Source organism: Aaosphaeria arxii (assembly GCF_010015735.1).
Source record: "Aaosphaeria arxii CBS 175.79 unplaced genomic scaffold BU24scaffold_3, whole genome shotgun sequence".
NCBI lineage: Eukaryota > Fungi > Ascomycota > Dothideomycetes > Pleosporales > Aaosphaeria > Aaosphaeria arxii.
Genome location: NW_022983476.1, coordinates 742888 through 762864, shown reverse-complemented (window position 1 = coordinate 762864; position 19977 = coordinate 742888). Strand labels below are relative to the sequence as shown.

Here is a 19977-nt window from a genome sequence, read left to right as displayed (position 1 = left end):
CAGCCTCATTCAACAACTCCTCACAGCGACTTGGTCTCGTGCATTTGAATCGCTGTCGCTCAAATATTAAAATCACTCCAAGATGGCGGATCGGTACTCGTTCTCGCTCACCACTTTCTCCCCCAGGTAAACATCTCCTCCGGCAGCATATGAGGGGCATAATGTAATGCTAACATGTCAACAGTGGCAAACTGGTTCAAATTGGTATGCTATATCATCCTGTCATGGCCATGCGTCTACTTGGCCTGCAGTGTAGATATTAACTGAGCGTAGAATATGCCTTGAATGCCGTCAACCAAGGTGTCACCTCTTTAGGAATCAAAGGTGCGTGGGACCCATGGTTTCCATTATGAATATCCTATTAACAAAAACAGCTACCAATGGAATCGTGCTCGCCACCGAGAAGAAGTCTTCATCACCGCTCATCGACTCCCAGTCTTCATCCAAAGTGAGCCTCATAACACCCAATATTGGCATGGTTTACTCGGGAATGGGACCGGACTATCGAGTTCTCGTCGACAAGGCACGAAAGGTGTCACATACTGGCTACAAACGCATCTACAACGAATACCCACCCACGAGGATATTGGTACAGGACGTTGCCAGAGTCATGCAGGAGGCTACGCAGTCCGGTGGTGTCCGACCGTACGGTGTTAGCTTGCTTATTGCTGGATGGGATGATGGCATTGAGCCCGAGAAGGAGGAGAAGGACGAGGAGATGACAGACCCTGAGAAGAAGAAGGTTAGTGGCAAGACTGGTGGCATCCTCAAAGGTGGCCCAAGTCTGTATCAAGTCGACCCCAGTGGTAGCTACTTTCCCTGGAAGGCCACCGCTATCGGCAAGAGTGCAACTAGCGCAAAGACGTTCCTCGAGAAGAGGTACACCGAAGGCTTAGAACTCGAAGATGCGATCCACATCGCCCTCCTCACCTTGAAAGAGACGATAGAAGGAGAGATGAACGGTGAGACAGTGGAGATTGGCATTGTTGGTCCTCCCGAGGAGAGGCTGTTGGGGATTGAAGGTGTCGAAGGCGCAGTGGGCCCGCGATTCAGAAAGCTCAGCTCCCAAGAGGTCGAGGACTACCTGACGAATTTGTGAGCTACGGGTTGACGCACTATCATGAGGAGTTGGTGACTTCATAGAGAGGCTATCAGCGCTTACGCTGCATTGCCCTAAGAGCATATGACCAAACACACATCATGCAGGCCCTTCAGCTGCTCCTAGACGATCATATGTATGAATTATGTTATGATCATGACTACGATCTTCATCTGATAATTTGACCATGTCTGAATACTCGATATATGGAGATTTGAAGCTATTGTTTACTCCGATTACTTTTACCTCCAGCTACCACTGACTGACGCCTCTGGTCCCTCGTCGCTAAAAGAGGCCTAGCGCAAACATCATCGATTAGTTCGTTTACATTGCTGAGTACCAAAGCAGTGGAACCTACCTGCGTACTTAAAGAGTTGCCTGGCGAGAGGAAATTTGGAAGTTTATCATACTATGATATCTTATCTTTTCGATTACCATGGAATCCGATCTAAACAACCTTGGAGATACCGCCGGTGATGGCGTCACAGTCGAAGCCGGATTTCGAGATGAGACTTTCCGTCTCCGCTCCTATCAGGCTGAGATGGTGAAGGAAAGCTTGAAGGCCAACATTATAGTTGCGATGGATACAGGCGCCGGCAAAACTCATATGTAATCTCCCATTGCTCCTTGAGTTAAGCAAGTCTCACAATTCATACAGAGCGTTAGCGCGTACAGCTGCTGAGTTGGAACTGTGTAAGCCCGAGCAGGTATGCAATCTTAAAGTTACCTTTCAGCTATTACCTATACTGACTTTTACGAGCTGGTTTGGTTTTTGGCACCTACAGTCACTCTGTGTGAACAACAATTTGAAGTGTTCAAAGTCAACTTACCACAATACAATATCCAGATTCTCTCTGGCAAGGACAATGTAGATCGCTGGACTGATCAAAGCACCTGGGACGATGTTCTGAGAAATGTTCGAGTGGTCATTTCGACGCATCAAGTACTTTGTGATGCACTCACTCACGCTTTTGTCAGAATGGAAAAGCTCGCATTGATCATCTTTGACGAAGGTACGTCACTAAGTGAACTGGATACGCAACATGGTAAGGTTTACTAACGTTAGTTCAAGCTCATCATTGTACCTCAAATCACCCTGCCAACCGCATTATGGCAGACTTCTATATTCCACGTGTGGGTATAGATAGATCTGTCCTCCCAAAGATTTTGGGATTGAGCGCTAGTCCAGTGATGAAAGCCAGAGCAACCAAAAATGACCTTCAGTATGCTACATGTATTGGATGACTTATGCATTTCTTTCAAACTGACAGCACTAGGGAACTTGAAAGAAACATGAATGCGACTGCAAAGACGCCGAAGCTCCACCGCTCGGAACTGATTCGGTTTGTCTACCAACCTCAGATTCAAAACATCATCTATCCGTTGGTCGACCTAGCATACACCCAGTCTCCGCTTCTCGACTCATTGTTCAATGCGTTTCTGTCATACGACATTATGACCGATCCATATGTCTTGGACCTTCTCCAGCAGCACCACAGTGGCTATGACCGCTCGAAACAGTTGGAGAAGGTGTCTATCGGCAGAGACACATACTGCACGCAACAGCTCAAAGGCTTAGCGGAAAAAGGTAAAGCTATGCAAGACGAACTTGGACTGTCACCCACGAATTGGTATCTTGATAAGTGCCTTTCGCGATTCTTCGAGGCTGTTCAGACCTCAGACGACCAATTGTTCCACGCAAGAGAGAGTGAGAGACAGCATTTGACGAAAATACTGACAAACATCCAGCACACATTCCCTGCTAAGTCCAGTGCCGTTGCACCAGATGGCCTATCACCCAAAGTCGAAGCTCTGATAAACTTACTTGAAGCTGAGGCAGGTGATGGATTCACGGGTCTCGTCTTCGTAGAACAACGTGTCTGGGTTGCAACTCTAGCTGAAACGCTTTCCAATCATCCTCGCATCAAGGACTCCTTCAACATCAGTACCTTCACGGGAACGTCCACGTCCACGAGACGAAAGAAGAACATAGCAGATCTCGTCGAGTCTCGAAACCAGAAGAATACTCTCGATGAGTTCCGGAATGGAGCGAAAAATCTCATCCTCGCCACTAGTGTGCTTGAAGAAGGGATTGACGTCTCTAGTTGCAATCTTGTGATATGCTTCGAGAGTCCGAAGAACCTCAAGTCTTTCGTTCAACGTCGGGGCCGGGCAAGGAAAAGTCGATCGAAGTACATCATCTTCACTCCAGCAACTAGTACTAAACGATCCCCTAGATCATGGGAAGAACTAGAAGAAGAGATGAGAAGAGCATATCTGGAAGATAGAAGAGAAATCGAACAAGCGGAGGCAAAGGAAATGCTTGAAGAAGATTGCCCATTCCGCTACAAGGTTCCTAGTACTGGGTGAGTATACTGCCCCGATTCCCTTTTATGTTTGAGAGCCCAAAGGCTGACATATCATAGCGCCCTTCTCACAGGCGACAATGCATCCCAACATCTCCATCACTTCTGCGCGGTTGTTGCTGCAGGACCTTTTGTGGACTCGAGGCCCCAATTTGAATTCCACGAATCTACAGTAGGCACCATTACGGCAACAGTCACACTACCCATTTCCATAGAATCTTCTTTGCGAAAAGCACACAGCGAAAAATCATGGGTAACGGAGCGCGCAGCCAAAAAGGATGTTTCCTTCCAAGCCTATGTAGCTTTACACAAGGCAGGTTTGGTCAATGATAATCTCCTCCCAGCCCACTCAGTGGAAGTTGAGGAGACTGCTGAGTTTGATCAAAGATCATCCTTGATCCAGATAGGACCTCCTTTTGATCCTTGGATTCCGCTAGCCGAGTGCCAGGCACAGGAACCGCATACTTATGATCGAGTGCTGATAATGTTGGAAACCACAGGCGAGCAGCCTGTTTATATGACCCTATCAACAGCATGCTTGCTGCCAGTGATCCCCGATTTCCCACTGTACTGGAACTCGACGAAGTATTACAAAGTCACGACTACTCCTTTGCCAAGGTCTACGTACAATCAGGACATGATTCGGGTTATGAGAAGAGTGACCAGGGAACTACTCTACTCCGTGTTCCAGAGAAGAATGCCAGACGAGAGATATGACTTCCTCTGGCTTCTGGCACCTTGCGACGCGGATGGACTGGCATGGAACCTTCCGAAGCTTCAACTATGGCTTGAACATATCACCGGGTCACAGAGTGCGATCCACATGACTGATAAGGTAGCATCTGAGTGGGGATGGATATCAGTTGAGGGGGATCCGCGAAACTGGATGCTTGCTGAGAGGTCGAGAGCAACAGCTGAGACAGGGGCAGGTCAGTTACAGCTTATCAGAGCACCCAAACGACGAGACTTTCTGCATCCAGTGTACCAAGCTGTGGCACAGAACAGCGCATACACCAGAATCGAACTTGCAAACACTCAAAGCTGTACTGTGAGAAAAGTGCCACTTTCCTTCTCCATATTTGCCCTGTTCCTACCGTCCATCTTATCAAAAACGGAAAATTACATGATAGCAGAGCGCCTCTGCAAAGATATCATGAGGCCTCTTTCTTTTACGGCCGGAAACCTTCCATTGATCGTCCAAGCGATCAAATCGACCTCCACTGGGGAGGAAGAGAATTATGAGAGATTAGAGTTCCTAGGAGACTGCTTACTCAAATTGATTGCCACTCTTCACGTAATGGCCGTACACCCGACCTGGCCAGAGCAATTCTTGACCAGCAAGAAGGAAAAGATTGTCAACAATAAGTTCCTCACTAAAGTCAACATGGCGTCTTCGTTGTACAGATTCATCATCAGGAAGCGCTTCACAGGGTCGAAATGGGCGCCACGATACGTGAACGACATATTGGACCGATCTCACCCGCCCCAATCGACACAGTGCTCTTCCAAAGTCCTTGCTGACGTCGTCGAATCTCTCATCGGCACATCCTACGTCCTAGGAGGTCTTTCAGCCGCCGTCCAGTGCACACAAACCATCATCCACCAAGAACCATGGACGACCGTCCCTGAAGCCAACACCGCCCTCTACAACGCCGCCCCATCAGACACCATCCCGCAAGACATCACGGCCCTCGAAACCCTCACCGGCCACACCTTTAGCAAGCCGTACCTCCTCCTCGAATCCCTAACCCACGGCTCCTACACCGGCCCCATAACCACCATCCGGTCCTACGAGCGCCTCGAGTTCCTCGGCGACGCCATCCTCGACTACATCGTGTCCCGCCGCCTCTTCGCCCACCACCCGCCACTCCCCCATCACACCATGCACTCCATCCGCACAAGCCTCGTCAACGCCTCTATACTCACCTTCCTCATGTTCGAAAACACGATCCCGGCGCCCCCGATAACCAACAAAACGACCTTTCAGCCCGAGGAACCCACCCCTAGAGCCTTACACCACTACCTCCGCCACGGGTCCCAACAGCTGGTCGCCTGCCGCGACGAGGCGCTCGCCCAGCACGACCGCACGCGCGGACGCATCCTCGCGGCGCTGGAATGCGACGACAGGTATCCGTGGCACTTGCTCGTGCTGAACGACGCACCGAAGTTCCTGAGCGACATTGTGGAGAGTATCCTTGGGGCGGTGTGGGTAGATAGTCAGGGGGATGTTGAGGCTTGTGAGGGGTTGCTGGGGAGGTTTGGGGTTGTGGGGTTGATGGAGAGGATTCTGAGGGATGGGGTCGATTGTTTGCATCCGAAGGAGAGGTTGGGGATTTTGGCGAGGGAGAAGGAGGTTAGGTATGTTAGTGTAGGTGCTGGGGATGGGGATGGGGATGGAGTAGGCGGAAAGAAGGGCTTCACGAGAGTGCAGGTTCAGGTCGGGGGCGAGGATGTGGGAGGGGTGGTGGAGGGGGTGAAGAAGCTCAATGCTGAGACGATTGCGGCGTGGGGGGCGTGTAAGATTCTGGAAGAGGAGATGGAGAATACCATGGACACCGATAGTACAGGAGATGTGTCTGTTGAAACTCGGCAGCATGATAGAGAAGGGGAAGGCAGCGAGGAAGATGAGAGTGAAGACGATTGGCATGATGCCGTTGAGTAAAGAGGGGTGTTCAAGACGCCACGAGAGAGAGTGTGTGGTGATGTGAGATGAGATACCGAAGATGCAAAATTGAAAGAAAGTAGATTGTAATTCAAATAATTCAGTTCTTGATATTGGTATGTCTACATCTTGAGAAGTTTTCGAATCGTGATAATAAGGTACACTGCCTCTTGAAAGGGGTTGATCTCTACAACTACTGGATATACTTCTTCAAGCCCCTCAATCTCTCCTGCGCTGTTTCAAGGATATCATCGTTCTTGCACACAGCGAACCGTAGCCAATCCTCGACAATATGCGCGTTCTCCGGGGTAAAGAACTCGGTCGGTGGGATTGCCGCGACGCCAACTTCTGTAATCAAGAACCACGCCAGTTTGAAATCCCGTGGTCGCTCCGCAACGTGTGGAGGGAAGTCATAATCCTCCGGTAGTTTCACTTTCGACATGTTGACCAACACGAAGTATCCGCCTTCAGGATCCGAGTACGGCAAGCCTAGCTCGTCCCAGATAGTGTTGAATTTGTCCATCTTCGCCTTCATCTCCTTCTTTGACTCGTCGAAGAAGTTGTGCGCATCAGCTTGTTCGAGGCCAATGGCGGTGGCTTCCTGAAGCGGCGAGACACTGCTGTAGCAAATTCGTGTGTGTGCGGCACTGACATATTTAATCAGATGTTCTGGTCCGATAAGCCAGCCTACTCTCCAGCCGGTCGCATAGAAGATCTTGCCACCGGAGCCCACAGTGAGCGTGAGTTTGGCAACTTCGGGCGAAAGTGTCGCGATGCGGGTGAAGGGGACATAGTATAAGCGGTCGTAGACCTCGTCGGAGAGGATGATGATGTTGTGTTCGACGCAGATGTCGGCAATGGCCTTCAATTCATCCTTCGAGAAGACTTTGCCAATGGGGTTGTGTGGAGAATTGAGGACAATCATGCGCGTCTTAGGCGTAATCGCCTTCTTGAAGTCTTCTATGTTGATAGACCACTCTCCTGCAGAGGTTGTCTTTGTGGCTCCCTCCTTGGGTGGCTGCATAGGCACGTACACGACTTTCCCGCCGGGCATCTCGATGTTGGAGATGTACTGATCGAAGAAGGGCTCAAAGACGATGACCTCGTCGCCTTGCTCCAGGAATGCCATAAACGCGCTCAACATACCCTCATTTGCGCCAGTTGTAATTGTAACCTCCTTCTCGGGGTCGAGCTTGTGGCCGAAGAATGGAGAGTAGGCATCTGCGATAGCCTTCTTTAATCGCGGACGTCCCTTGGTGGGAGAGTACTGATTGCAATCTACTTTATCCAAAGCTGATTTGGCAGCATCGACGACGAACTGAGGGGGATTGTAGCCGAAGAAACCCTGGCCCATGTTCACAATGGGTTGAACGGGAGAAGCAGCGGCGGCTTCATTGACAATAGACCTGTAATGGCTGATCAGCCAGATGTTGAGACATAAAACGAGGTCATTTCGACTTACCAGACATCCTGTCTCTGCCCAGCGACTCTCGCCGCTGGCTTGAAGGGATCTTCGCGCCTGGCCGTTGCTGACATTGCGCGGAGAGGGGTACAGCTTGTTGCGGGGTTTCGTCGTAGGGCGGATGAGGTTGAAGCGAACTTGTATACTGGCTTAGACGAGAGTAATAATTTTGATGTGGGAGTAATCAATGAGCGCATGTTCAGACTCGGAGAATCTACAAGCGGCACCACCAGCTAATTCTGGTAGATGATTGTAATGGACGAAAAGTCGCTTGTATGTGTGAGTGAGTCAGCTAGCCAGCAAGCCAGCCCAACGAGAGTGTAGTATTACGAGTAAATTCGCTATTGCGTGCTTTTCCTAGGATACATGACAATTCGGTATTTTTTGCAGCTCTCGGAGGTCGTCGCGGTGTCTCGTCTCTGCCCTTCCCCCCCTCAATGACTGTTGTCCCGCAAGATGCCGTCATAAGCCTTTCCTCCGAGTTTCTACCGCCTGCGAACTTCGGCAGAGCCAAACCCTTCTCGTATGTCTGTTAAGCAATGATACTCACATGTTCATTGGTCGTTGGTCGCGTTGGGGACGTGCTTTCGCTACCCCGGATTCCTCGATTAATCTACGCGACGCGTCAGGCTTCCTCTTCCTCTTCGACTTTCTTTGGGTACTTTTCCCATTGGGCCTATTGGCCACATTCTGCTATACCTCCGTCATCGACATGGTCGAGTGCCCACTGTGTCAGAAACAGGTCCACTCTAACAAAATAAATGAGCACCTAGACGATGGTTGTAGCTCTTATTTGGTAGAGGGAGACGCCAAAGACAATATTCCCGCCAGCACTTCCAAACCTCAGAATGCTTCACACAGTTTCTTTACCCCCGGAGGCGCCCGGAAAGCGTCCAGCTCAACTCCCAGAAGCAATGCACTCCAAACAGCTACACAGACTGTGAGACGGCCGAAGACACCTCCTGCGAGCGGGAAATCCTCCGCTGGGCAGTCACAAACCTCTCCAGGTGCAACGAAACGAACTCTCGAAGATGCAGAGGATGGGCAGATCAACGGCGAACCTCCTTCGTCCCCTCCACAACCGAAACGTCCCAAATTCACAAAGACCGGCGTGCCACTGAAGAACGCACCTCTCGCGGAGCGCATGCGCCCGTCATCTTTTGACGATGTGCAAGGCCAGGAATTAGTGGACAAGAATGGAATAATTCGGAAGATGTTGGAAACAAATTCTCTACAGTCCATGATCCTCTGGGGAGATCCAGGGACAGGAAAGACGACCATCGCTCGCATCGTAGCCAGCGCTTCTGGCGCACGATATGAAGAGATCAATAGCGCAACACACGGACTGCCAGATATCAGGAAGATATTTCAGCAAGCAGCAGGCGAAGCCCAACTGACCGGTCGGAAGACTGTTCTTTTCTGTGATGAGATTCATCGATACAAGAAAGACCAGCAAGACATATTCCTCGGACCCATAGAAACCGGGCAGATCATTCTCATTGGCGCCACAACAGAAAATCCATCTTTCAAAGTCAATAACGCCATACTATCTCGGTGTCGGACATTTCAGCTTGCAAAACTGAACCAGAATGATATAGTGAGCATACTACGGCGAGCCCTCGAGGAAGAGAACTGCACATCAGCTCTTTTGGATACCGATATGTTGATGTGCTTCGCTGCCTGTGCCGACGGTGACGCTAGAACAGCATTGAATTTCCTCTCACTCGGGATCAGTCTCGCAGAAGTACCCAATATGACTTCAGCAGACATCAAGAAAGAGATGGCAAAAACTCTCCTTTATGATCGAAAGGGAGACAAACACTACGATAATATTTCCGCTTTGCATAAATCGATTCGCGGATCAGATCCACATGCGGCCATGTTCTATCTCAAGCGTATGCTTAATTCAGGCGAGGATCCGCTATACATCGGCCGGCGGCTGATTGTCGTAGCTTCCGAGGATATTGGACTCGCCGACAATACCATGCTTCCGCTTGCAACAGCAACCTATTTTGCTTGCCAGCATGTTGGAATGCCCGAATGTCAAATCAACTTGGCCCACTGTGTTACTGCTTTGAGCTTGAGTCCTAAATCTACGCGGGCCTATCGAGCAGCCATGAATGTTGAACGGGCTCTCAAGGAGCCTGGGGTCGCAGGGCTGCCCGTACCTATCCACCTACGGAACGCACCTACTAGATTGATGAAAGAGATGGGATATGGGGCAGAATATAAATATAACCCAGACTATGTGGATGGTAGAGTCAACCAAGAATACCTTCCAGAGGAGCTGAAGGACCGACAATTTCTGGAAGATTCCGATTTTGGATCTAAAGTGGACGAAGATCTCGAAGACATGTTGCTACCTGAAATCGACGACTGATTTATACATAATACGCCTCTTGGAGTAGTTTCACGTTTGAATAAAACCGAATCATTGGAACCGAACCTAACAGAGAGCACAGAGATCAATAGTTTGGATCGCCATGGGAAACGTTGCAACCAATGCTGCCTAGAAAATAGAAGTACATATTTGGTAGTGAAGAGCAGTGGGAAAACGTGGTGCATATTTGACAGTACATAATAGCACGTAAAAGATTGCAGAGGACTGAACCGAGGATTGTACTCCGAACACAGGACGGCATCAGTTGTTTCCGCCCCCAAATGTTGATCATAATTGCTTTTCTCCAACCCTGGCCATTCCGAAGAAGGGCCGTGCGAGATGGATTCTATGCTTCGCATTCGTGACTTCTGATGTGGTCAAGAATACGGCGGTAGAACCAATCAAAGCGAATGTGGCTGCATACACCCCGGGTAAACAGTGCATCCAAATCTAAACGAAGCGGTCGCACCACGATATGAGGCTGGACTACTCCGTGCCTTCAACAACAGACTTTGTAACTACTGATTTGGACCTTCAATAGGGGCTTGTGTATGCGCAGAATGTTTGCAATCCTTATTAAAACAAATCAACGAACAAGAGATATCTGTCATGTTCCAGTGACTTCTCGGTATTACAGCTGCAATGCTCTCTTTCATTGCTGTATGCTCACGGTGGAAATGAATCTTGAACCCTAGTCCTTTGGAACTGAGCTACCCCTGCAGCCCAACCGCTCCTCGCTATTTATGGTTCATAGATGGGGTCTCATCAATGTACAGACTTGCCCTCGACCTATCAGACTGCGTTGTGATTCTCACATCATGCCCTGAAATGGAGTTTTTCCCGCACTACTCGACCATATGCCGTACGTCCAGATCCCATCAAGCTTCGAAGCTTGTGACAAGACTGTCTAGGTAAGAAAGCAGGCGTCTTAATAACCAGATCGGGCCCCCAAGGTGCGCATCTGAGGAAGGACTCGAACCCACTCGAGCCTCCACTGACCGGTATCGACTGCATTGTCCTCGAACTTTCGATTTTGATCCAGGAATCGAATTCCTTCGGTGCCGCCAACATGTCTTCAATCGATGGCACATACTCTCCCTTCAAAAGCTACCCAGGCTTTTCTAGCATGGCTCCTTGTATGCGGGCATGCGACGAGAACCAGGGCTTCAACGTAAGTTTCGTGTTCTATCTGACCCTTATGTGGATTGTTTGTTGATCTTTCTAGGGCTGCGACCAAGCTCGTTGCTGGTGTACAAAACCCAATCTGGATCTGTATATGACGGGCATGGCTAGATGTGCATCGTCAAGATGTACATTTCAGAATATGGTACGTAAACTCAATTTGGACATGTTTTTGCCCGCGTCTTCATCCTTCAGAAGCGAAGTGACGGGCGCATGCCCTCCACTGACTTCAAGATTGTGAACCTTGTTCCAAAAGTGTAAAGCGGTATCACTGACATCTTCAACTTCATTCAGAACACGCAAACAGACTTGGACCTTGCTTCTGGCGTCCACGTAGAGTACTGCGCAGATCGCGGCTTCAGTCCGGCAGGCATGACTTTACCTTCGACCGCTGAAGCCAATCCCACTGCCAGCAGTGATCCTTTCACGACCAATGGACCACTTACGACTGGTTCAGAAACCAGGAGTAGACCGACGTCTGGGCCTACATCTACTTCGACCAGTATGTCTTCATCCACCTTCGAAACCCTTCCCAACATAACCTATCATCTCACCATAACAATGAACCGCGCGACTAATCACCCTATCAGATCCCCCAAACACCAACACATCCACAAACACCAGCTCAGGCGGCATGACCGTAGCAACCAAAGCCGGCATCGCCATCGGCGCCGCCTTCTGCGTCCTCCTCCTCATCGTCATCGTCCTGCTCCTCCGCCGCCGTCGCCACAAAACCCAATTCTACCCGCAACCACCACCACCCCAAAACCAAAACCCATCCATGCTCAACAACTTCCCCAACGGCGGCGCCCCAATGGCACCAACCCCCTACTCCAACCACGGTCCCTTCAACCCGCCACCCCTCCAGCAACCATCTCCCCTCCACATCCCCCAACAGCACCAACAGCAGCAAATCTACCCCAGCTACACAAAAGGCGACGTCAGCCCCATCGAAGAGAAAGCCCCCCCCTTCCCCGCCACCACCAGCGCCAGCGCCATTCCCCGCAAGGAAATCAGCACGACCTCCGTCTCCAAGGAAATTACCAGCAACACGACTCCCTCCTCCGTGTCACCCACCCTGGCAGCCGCAAACGTCGCGGCAACAGGTCCGACAGAGATCCAAGGCGACGACCCGCCGCCGAGACACGAGATCCCGACCGACGGCGAGATCACGAACACCGTCACGACGAGGGGCATGGAACTAGACGCCTCGCAGCGTCCGAGTGGGTATCAGTACTCTACTCCTCCTCCTGGTGCCGGCGCGGAACTACCTGCAAATCCGCAACACCAGGGCGGCGCTGGGTACCAGCAAAGTGGCCAGGGACAGTGGGGTCATTATCAGCAACAGCAGCAGTATCCGAGTGGAGCGCATGAAGTGCCCGGCGGACAGAACCAGTGGCCGAGGCAGGAGATGGATGCGGGTGGGCAGCAACAGCAGCAAGGGTGGGGTCAGCGGTATGAGGTCGACGGTGGGCAGAATCAGTGGGGGAGTGGGCAAAGGAGGCATGAGTTGGGTGGGTAGGTTGTGAGGCTATCAGGTACGGTGGAGAGGTTGTTGTTCAGAGTTGTATATGTATGGATACCTAGGTACATACATGATGGGCCGAATAACATAGTGGAGTTGCGGCCGCCTTTCCCACTCATTCCTGCATTTTTATCGATCATCCCTTTTTCTATACTCCATCTTTCCAAACATTCGAATGTACTCAAAGTCAAAGTATAGTACTCATCTATACCACAGACTGCACTTTCTACCTAGGCAATCCAATACTACACCAACATCATAAATCACTTCACAATAGTAACGGCACAAGTAAGGTGCAATAAAACCACAAAAACGATGAATTTCACTACCTGACAGACTGTCTGTAAAAAGAAAAAAAGGGAATACATAAAGAGACACCACCCCCTCCTAACCAGAGAAAGAGAGCAGAAACAAGGAAACCAAATCCGAAATCCACTTTCCATCATTCTCTTATCCTATTTCCAACCCATCTATCCTCCTTTGTCGTCTTCTTCTTCTCCAACACTTTGTATACGTGTTTATGTTTTTTTATTGTTTTGAGAGTAGCGTGTTCTTTACCATCCAAGTCGTCCACGCTTCACTCTGCGAGAACCCTCAGTAGGTGTTGGGCTGGGCCAGGTCCAAGTCACACCAGACGGCAAGACGGGACCAGGGCCCAGGATGAACGGAAGAGCTTCATCCGGGATATCAGTTGGGATGCCGGTTGGGACTTCGGTCGGGACATCGGCCGGGATATCAGTCGGAATATCGGTTGATGCCTCTTCAGAGACGGTGGTGGTAGGAGTCGCTGGCTCGGGCTCAGACTCGGGCTCAGATTCAGACTCAGTCTCGGTATCCACGTCTAGGCCAAGTTCTTCGACTTTCTCGCGGATGTCTTCATCGGAAGCCTCGGTAGAGGTCTCCTCCTTTGCTTCCCCTTCTTCAGCGACGGGGGCTGCGGTGGATTCTTCGGCGGGCTCTTCGACAGACTCGGTGGTGGATGCTTCCTCTTCTGGCTTTTCCGTAGTCTCTTCGGTCTCTTCTGGGGCGGCTTCAGGGGCAGGTGCCTCTTCAGTTGCCTCCGCCTCTGCATCTTTGGATTCTTCAGATGATTCTGGGGCTTCGGGCTCCTCGGTTGCTTCGGGCTCCTCAGGTTCCTCTGGAGCCTCGGAGACTACGGGAGCTTTAGATGGCCTTGATGGTCTCGATGGCCTCGATGTCGTGGAGGATCCGGATGACTTGGAGGGCCTGGAAGAAGGAGCTCCAAAGCTTTCTTCTTCGGTGGATTCACCACTCTGCTCTGGCCGGGAGGGTCCATGGCTCTCCTCGGCGGGCCATGAGCCCTGCTCTTGAGGTCGAGGACGGCTAGCAGGACGTTCACCATTACTAGGTCCCTGTGGGTCAAAGCTGTCGGTTGGCACAATTCTATCATCACCTTGTTGTCGTCCTCCGGTAGAATCTTCCTCGGGCCACAAAGCCTCAGCATCAACATCTGTACCTTCACCTCCATCACCGCCCCCTCCTTCGCTACCTCCACCTTCCAAACCCCAAGGGCTAGGTGGGGGTGGAGCATCTAGAATGTTTGGTGGACTAAAGGATGGTGTCTTGGGACTAGAAAAGGAAGGACCTGGAAGCTTTGCGGCGGCTGGAGCAACTGGTGCGGCAGGGAGACGCTGACGCCTGTGCATGTGCTTCGCTGAGTGTGCCATCATCATCTTGCTTGGCTTCTGTGTTGATCCAGTGGAAGCAGGAGCCTTCTGAGGCGAAGGATCGCTCGGTTCAACGTTCTCTACCTTCCACTTTTGCTCAAAGCCAGCAGGCTCTTTGCCAAAAATGGCATTTACATCTTCATCAACGCCGTCTCCACCAGCAGGAAGCTTGTCGTCAAAGTTGGTAGCTGGCTTTTCTTGAGTAACTGGTTTCGGTGCAACAGCCTTGGATTTCTCAATCATAGCCACGAGTTCCTTCGATAGGGCGAGTTCAGGGGCTGGCCGAGCATTATTTGCTTCAGCATGTTGCATCATCGCCTTGGCAAGTCGCTTGCGTCGTCTGAGCTGGAAGCTACCTCGTTCGACTACATCAGCAACTTCTTCAACATCATCATCGAAAAGAGTGGCAACAACGTCGCTATCAGCATCTTGACCGGCTCCTTCTTCGTCTTCATCTTCCCGAAGCGGAATGACAGGGAGCTCTGGTTTGTTGGCAGCAGGTACGGAGGCCTTCAACAGATCGGCAAGGGTTGGGGGAAGAACCGGTTGCGGAAGCTTGATCGTGTCGAGCACAGGAGCCTCTGCTAGAACTGTTGGTACGATAACATCTAGCCCTGGAGCAGCTGCAATCACTTCATTGACTACAGACGGCAACGGAACTTCAGCGGCCAAAGTAACGGCAGGAATTGGGACTAGTGATACGATTGCCGAGGCGATTGGCTGAGCTGGGAGCTGGTTAGTGGCAGCCGCAACTGGAACGTCTGTAGCTGGTAAGGAAATCTCTACTAAAGAGACGGATGGAACTATAGACTCAAGCTCTGTTGGGAAAATCAACTCAGGGGCCTCATCAAGAAAGGCAATCTCAGTCGGCTCCGGAACAGCTTCAACGGGTACTGTGTCAATAAGCTCGATGGGTAGCGCAGTTGGCTCGGGGATAGCATCGACAGGCGCCTCGTCAAGAAGTTCGATAGGTATCTCGGAGGGGACAGGGACGACTTCAATCGATGAAGTATCTGGGATAGGAAGTGGCTTTGCTGGCAGCGTTACAGCAACAGTTGGCAGAGGCAGAGATGGCAATCCAAATGGAGGCGGTGCCGGGAAATATGGGTATGGAGAGAGGCCTGGAATGAATGGAGGTAGTCCGGGCAATGGACCAAGCCCTGGAGCAGCAGGTAGATTGCTAGGCGTAACAGGAGGTAGGCCTGGGGCCAATGGAGGCAGTCCGGGCAATGGACCAAGTCCTGGAGCAACAGGTGCACTGCTGGGTGCAACGGGGGCAACGGGGGGCGCAACGGGTGGTAAACCTGGGATGAATGGAGGCAATCCTGGCAATGGACCAAGGCCTGGGACAGCAGGTGGAGGGAAAGTAGGTGCGAGTGGAGGGAAACGTGGTGGGAAAAGAGAGGGGAACCCAAACTGACGCTTCATCTTCTCGGATTTCTCTTCGTTTTCCTCAGGCTTATCTTCGGAAGAGTCGTCGGAAGATTCGTCATGGCTGTCGTCGCCGCCAGCGCTCCAGTCATCCGGGAATCCATCTACAGGCGAATGCCCATCAACAGACTCGCCTGAGTTGGACTGTCCTCCAAAACCATGACCGCCTTGACCGCCCTGACCGCCCTGACCGCCATGGCCTCCTTGGCCGCCGCCGTTAACCCACGGTGGTGGTCCTGAGCCCCATGGTGGTGATCCGCCGCTCGAAACCCATGATGGGGGACCACCTTGTCCGCCAGGCCCACCGCCTTGAGGGCCGCCTTGGGGCTTTCCGGATTGGTCGCCACCTTCAGAGGGAGGTCCTCCGGAGGGAGGTCCTCCTTGATGCTGGCCGGATTCTCCACCCTCGCCTTCGGATGGAGGACCGCCTGAGGGTTTTCCGCCTTGTTCGCCTTGAGAGGGTCCTCCTTGCCCACCAGATGGCTTGCCTCCGGCACCTTCTGGAGGTCCGCCTTCAGACTTTCCACCTCCAGACTCGCCCCCGCCGCCTTGGTGATCAGATGAACCATGGCCACTGCCACCTTTGCCGTGATCATGACTGCTGCTGCTGCCATACTTGGAGCTGTACGGATCTTCGTAGCTTTGGCCATAGGGGTCGCTGTAGCTCTTAGAATCAGAATAGCCCTTGCCATACGGATCCTTGTGTCCATAGACCAATTCAAAAGTAGATCCTGCGCCAACACCATTGTCCTTGATGCCGTAGATAGACTTATCGTAGGAACCGGAACCGTACCCACTATCATATCCTTCATAGTACTGACGCTTGCGGCGAGAGTCCTCGGAAGGCCAGCCATCAGCAGCCTCACCATCAGTGGAAGTGTCTTCCTCCTCAGACTTGGCCTCGCTGGAGTCGGAAGATTCAGAAGATTCGGACGATTCTTCCGCAGGTTTTTCTTCTTCAGTGCTTTCTTCGGTGCTCTCTTCAGGTTTTTCCTCTTCGGTGCTTGCTTCTGGCTTGCCTTCTCCAGTCTCTTCAGGCTTGCTTTCCTCAGAGGTCGCTGTAGCCTCCTCAGACGTGTCTTCGTCGGAGGTTTCTTCGAGTTGGAATTCGCCGGAACTCTTTTCCGTGGAAGTGTCCTCTTCTTCTTCGGGAGCGGCACTTTCTTCACTGGATTCTTCCTCTGGCTTAGATGAATCATCGGAACTCTCCTCAGGTTTGGCAGAAGACGCTGCTCCTGAGCTACTCTTGGAGCTGGAACTGGAAGAACCACCAGAGCTCTTTTGGGTATCAGTAGAAGGAGCCTTGACGTCGCTGCCCAAACTGGGGATTTGAGGCTTATTGCCGCCCTCTCCGCCTCCTTCAGAGTTACCTCCACCTTGGCCGCCCTTGCCACCTTGACCTTCACCTCCTCCAGAACCTCCACCTTCGCCCTTGCCACCGCTCTTCCCGTTGTCTCCACTTCCACTGCGGTGTCCGTCGTCGTGGGACTTCTTGGGCTGTTTTGATGCTTTCAATGCATGCTCAAACTCCTCAAAGGACGGAAGATCCTCGACGTTATCTCCGTCCCATTTGCTGGATGCAGGGAACCAGAACTCAGCAGCGGTGTCAACACCATCGCCAGCAGGAACTTCTCGTTTGACTGCCTTGAATCGGTCACCGGGGAATCCACGGCCACGAATGCCATATGAAACTGAGCGAGGAGGGAAGAGCCCCTTCAAGTCTTCGTCGTCTTCGTCATCATCATCGTCGTCGTCATCATCAACCGAATCGGAGAATATATCTTCATCACGAGCGAAATCCTCTTCCAAATCAGGAAGCTCGGTGTCAGTGAAGTCGTCGTCTGAGCCAACGGTATCCAAATCTTCAGCGATTTCATCGATTACTGGTGCCGGTGCCGGTGCCTCAAGCGTGGTCGCGTTGGCAGTGCTGTTGGTGGTGCCATTCAAAATAAGAGGAAGCACAACTGCTGGAGCAGTCTCGTTGACTGTGGCATTGGCGAGACTTGGGATCACCCACGGCCATCCCACAGATGGGGCCGGTGCTGCAGGCTCGACAGGGGCAGCTGGGAGAATGGGAGCAAGGGGAGGAACTGGCGCAAGCGGGTCGATAGGTAGAGCGGGCACAGCAGGTACGAGTGGATCAACCACAGGCGCTTCAGGCACAGCTGGCACAGTTGGATCGATAGGGACCACAGCAAGAGGATCGACTGGGGCAACTGGTGGTACTGCTGCGAGCGGATCGACGGGTAGAATTGGTGCAGGAAGTTCGACGGGAGCAACAGCAGGAACTGCTGCAAGAGGGTCGATGGGCAGAACTGGTTCAATCGGCAGAGGAGTAGCTGGAGGAATTGCTGCCAAAGGATCAACAGGAGGAGCAGGAAGAATGGACACAGGAAGGTCCACGGGAACGACTGGCTCGACCGGAGGGATAACTGGCTCGACTGGGGGGATAACTGGCTCGACTGGGGGGATAACTGGTTCGACTGGAGGAATGACGGGCTCGACTGGAGGAACGACTGGTTCCACAGGAGGGATGACTGGCTCGACCGCAGGAATGACGGGTTCGACCGGAGGAATGACCGGTTCAACTGGGGGGATGACTGGCTCAATTGGAGGAATGGCAGGAGTAGCAATATCAATCGGCACAGCGGGCGTCTCCACAGGAAGAATGGGGTCGATGAAGACCTCAGGAGGAGTCGGGGCGGGGGGAATCGCGGGGACATCAATCGAGATCTCAGGAACACCTGGAATGGCAACCGGTTGGCCGACTGGCAAGATCGATGGGTCGATCGAAATCAGTGGAGCGCCAAGGACAGAAATGCCCGGAACGATGGGGAGCGCGGGTGCCGGTGCTAGCAAAGGAAGTTTAGGCGCAAGTCCAGGAATGTCAATTCGAGCAGGATCGGCAGCGGGGACTTCACCAGGAACTGGGACTGGCTCGATAGGAGCAGGAGCTACATCGACAGCAGGATCGACTGGGGCTTCAGGGGCGGGATTGGGAACAGGATCAACAAGCGCTGGGTCAACGGCTGGCTCGAGAGGAATAGGCTCGACTGCTGGTGCAACTGCGGGCTCGACGGGGGCAGCTGGCTCAACAGGAGCAACTGGCTCGACGGGAGCGACAGGTTCGACAGGAGCGACAGGCTCAACAGCGGGAGCGGCTGGCTCAACGGGAGCGACTGGTTCGATTGCTGGTGCAGGTACAGGCTCGACGGGGGCAACGGGCTCTACTGCTGGTTCGACCGCCGGTACCTCGATGGCAGGTTCAGGAACGCCAGGTACTTCTGTTGCAACGGCCTCTCCGATGACAGCGGCTGGGGCAGCCGAGTCAGTGGGCCAAACGAACTCCTCAAGGCCGCTAGCAACGCCTGTAGGAACCACCTCAGAAGCGACGATAGCAACAGGTTCACTCGGGACAGCCGGAACCTCTGTAGGTGCAGCTGGCTTAAGTGGGCCAGGCACCAAAAAGCCAAGCGGGTCGGCTGTGCCGAACGGCGCATCAACGAGCACGAAGCCGTCATCGTTGACGACGGGCTCGTCCGTGGGGATGGCTGCGATCACGGTGCCAGTTGCTTGGTCGATGGCCAGGAACGTGGTGCTCTCGTCGGAGACGAGCTCGAGTCCGGGAACTAGATCTTCATCGGAAGCGAAGAACTCGCTCCTGTCGGTAGACGCGAAGTCCTCCTCGGGGGCTTGACGAGCCTTGAGCTGGCGGTAGAGGCCAAAATGCTCGTGTTCGTACTCATCGCCGTCAACATCATCGTAATCGTTGTAGTAATTTGGCTTTGCGAATTGATGGAAATCCTTGGGAGATGCTTCTTCTTCGTCATCGTAGGAGCTTGCGAAGACCAGCTCCACGGTACGCTCCTCATCATCAGAATCGCTCTCTCGAAGTCCTTTGGTCAGTTCTGCAACCGCCTTCTGGATATCTGCCTCACTAATGCCGCCCTTCTTGGGAGATCCCTTCTTGGGCTTGGAAGCCGAACCGGCCGGCAGACCAAGACAGTCAGGATTCCATTGGCCGCTGCTGGAGTTACAAGCAGACTTGGATGATCCAGAGCCCTTACTCTTGCTCTTACCAGAATCGCTAGACGAAGACGAATCACTGTCGGAGTGCTTACGGCCAACGCCGACGCACTTGTTGCCTTTGGATTTCTTGGAAGTCGAGGCTTTGAATTCATC

The 19977-nt window shown here is 52.3% G+C and overlaps 5 protein-coding genes across 5 annotated transcripts; 4 read left to right on the top strand and 1 right to left on the bottom strand.

The window, feature by feature from the left end:
• Nucleotides 1-16: 16 nt before the first annotated feature.
• On the top strand, nucleotides 17-1330 carry BU24DRAFT_440193 (N-terminal nucleophile aminohydrolase). Its single transcript, XM_033530356.1, has 4 exons — nucleotides 17-126; nucleotides 185-204; nucleotides 274-324; nucleotides 375-1330. Exons 1-4 carry the CDS (start codon nucleotides 83-85, stop codon nucleotides 1097-1099), a joined length of 840 nt encoding a protein of 279 aa, XP_033385442.1. The 5' UTR covers nucleotides 17-82; the 3' UTR covers nucleotides 1100-1330.
• A 149-nt stretch (nucleotides 1331-1479) lies between these two features.
• On the top strand, nucleotides 1480-6207 carry BU24DRAFT_388060 (dicer-like protein 2). Its single transcript, XM_033524997.1, has 6 exons — nucleotides 1480-1708; nucleotides 1758-1806; nucleotides 1860-2112; nucleotides 2172-2322; nucleotides 2377-3465; nucleotides 3526-6207. The coding sequence occupies exons 1-6, from the start codon at nucleotides 1536-1538 to the stop codon at nucleotides 6125-6127; spliced, it is 4317 nt and encodes a 1438-aa protein (XP_033385441.1). The 5' UTR covers nucleotides 1480-1535; the 3' UTR covers nucleotides 6128-6207.
• Nucleotides 6208-6320: 113 nt separating this feature from the next.
• On the bottom strand, nucleotides 6321-7663 carry BU24DRAFT_460190 (PLP-dependent transferase; the record flags this gene model as incomplete). Its single annotated transcript, XM_033531799.1, has 2 exons — nucleotides 6321-7533; nucleotides 7590-7663. The coding sequence occupies 2 exons, from the start codon at nucleotides 7661-7663 to the stop codon at nucleotides 6321-6323; spliced, it is 1287 nt and encodes a 428-aa protein (XP_033385440.1).
• A 638-nt stretch (nucleotides 7664-8301) lies between these two features.
• Nucleotides 8302-9969, top strand: BU24DRAFT_345005 (P-loop containing nucleoside triphosphate hydrolase protein; the record flags this gene model as incomplete). The annotated part of the gene is made up of 1 exon (XM_033523428.1): nucleotides 8302-9969. The coding sequence occupies one exon, from the start codon at nucleotides 8302-8304 to the stop codon at nucleotides 9967-9969; it is 1668 nt and encodes a 555-aa protein (XP_033385439.1).
• A 1069-nt stretch (nucleotides 9970-11038) lies between these two features.
• On the top strand, nucleotides 11039-12673 carry BU24DRAFT_460188 (uncharacterized protein; the record flags this gene model as incomplete). The annotated part of the gene is made up of 4 exons (XM_033531798.1): nucleotides 11039-11140; nucleotides 11195-11296; nucleotides 11446-11653; nucleotides 11742-12673. The coding sequence occupies 4 exons, from the start codon at nucleotides 11039-11041 to the stop codon at nucleotides 12671-12673; spliced, it is 1344 nt and encodes a 447-aa protein (XP_033385438.1).
• Nucleotides 12674-19977: the final 7304 nt, after the last annotated feature.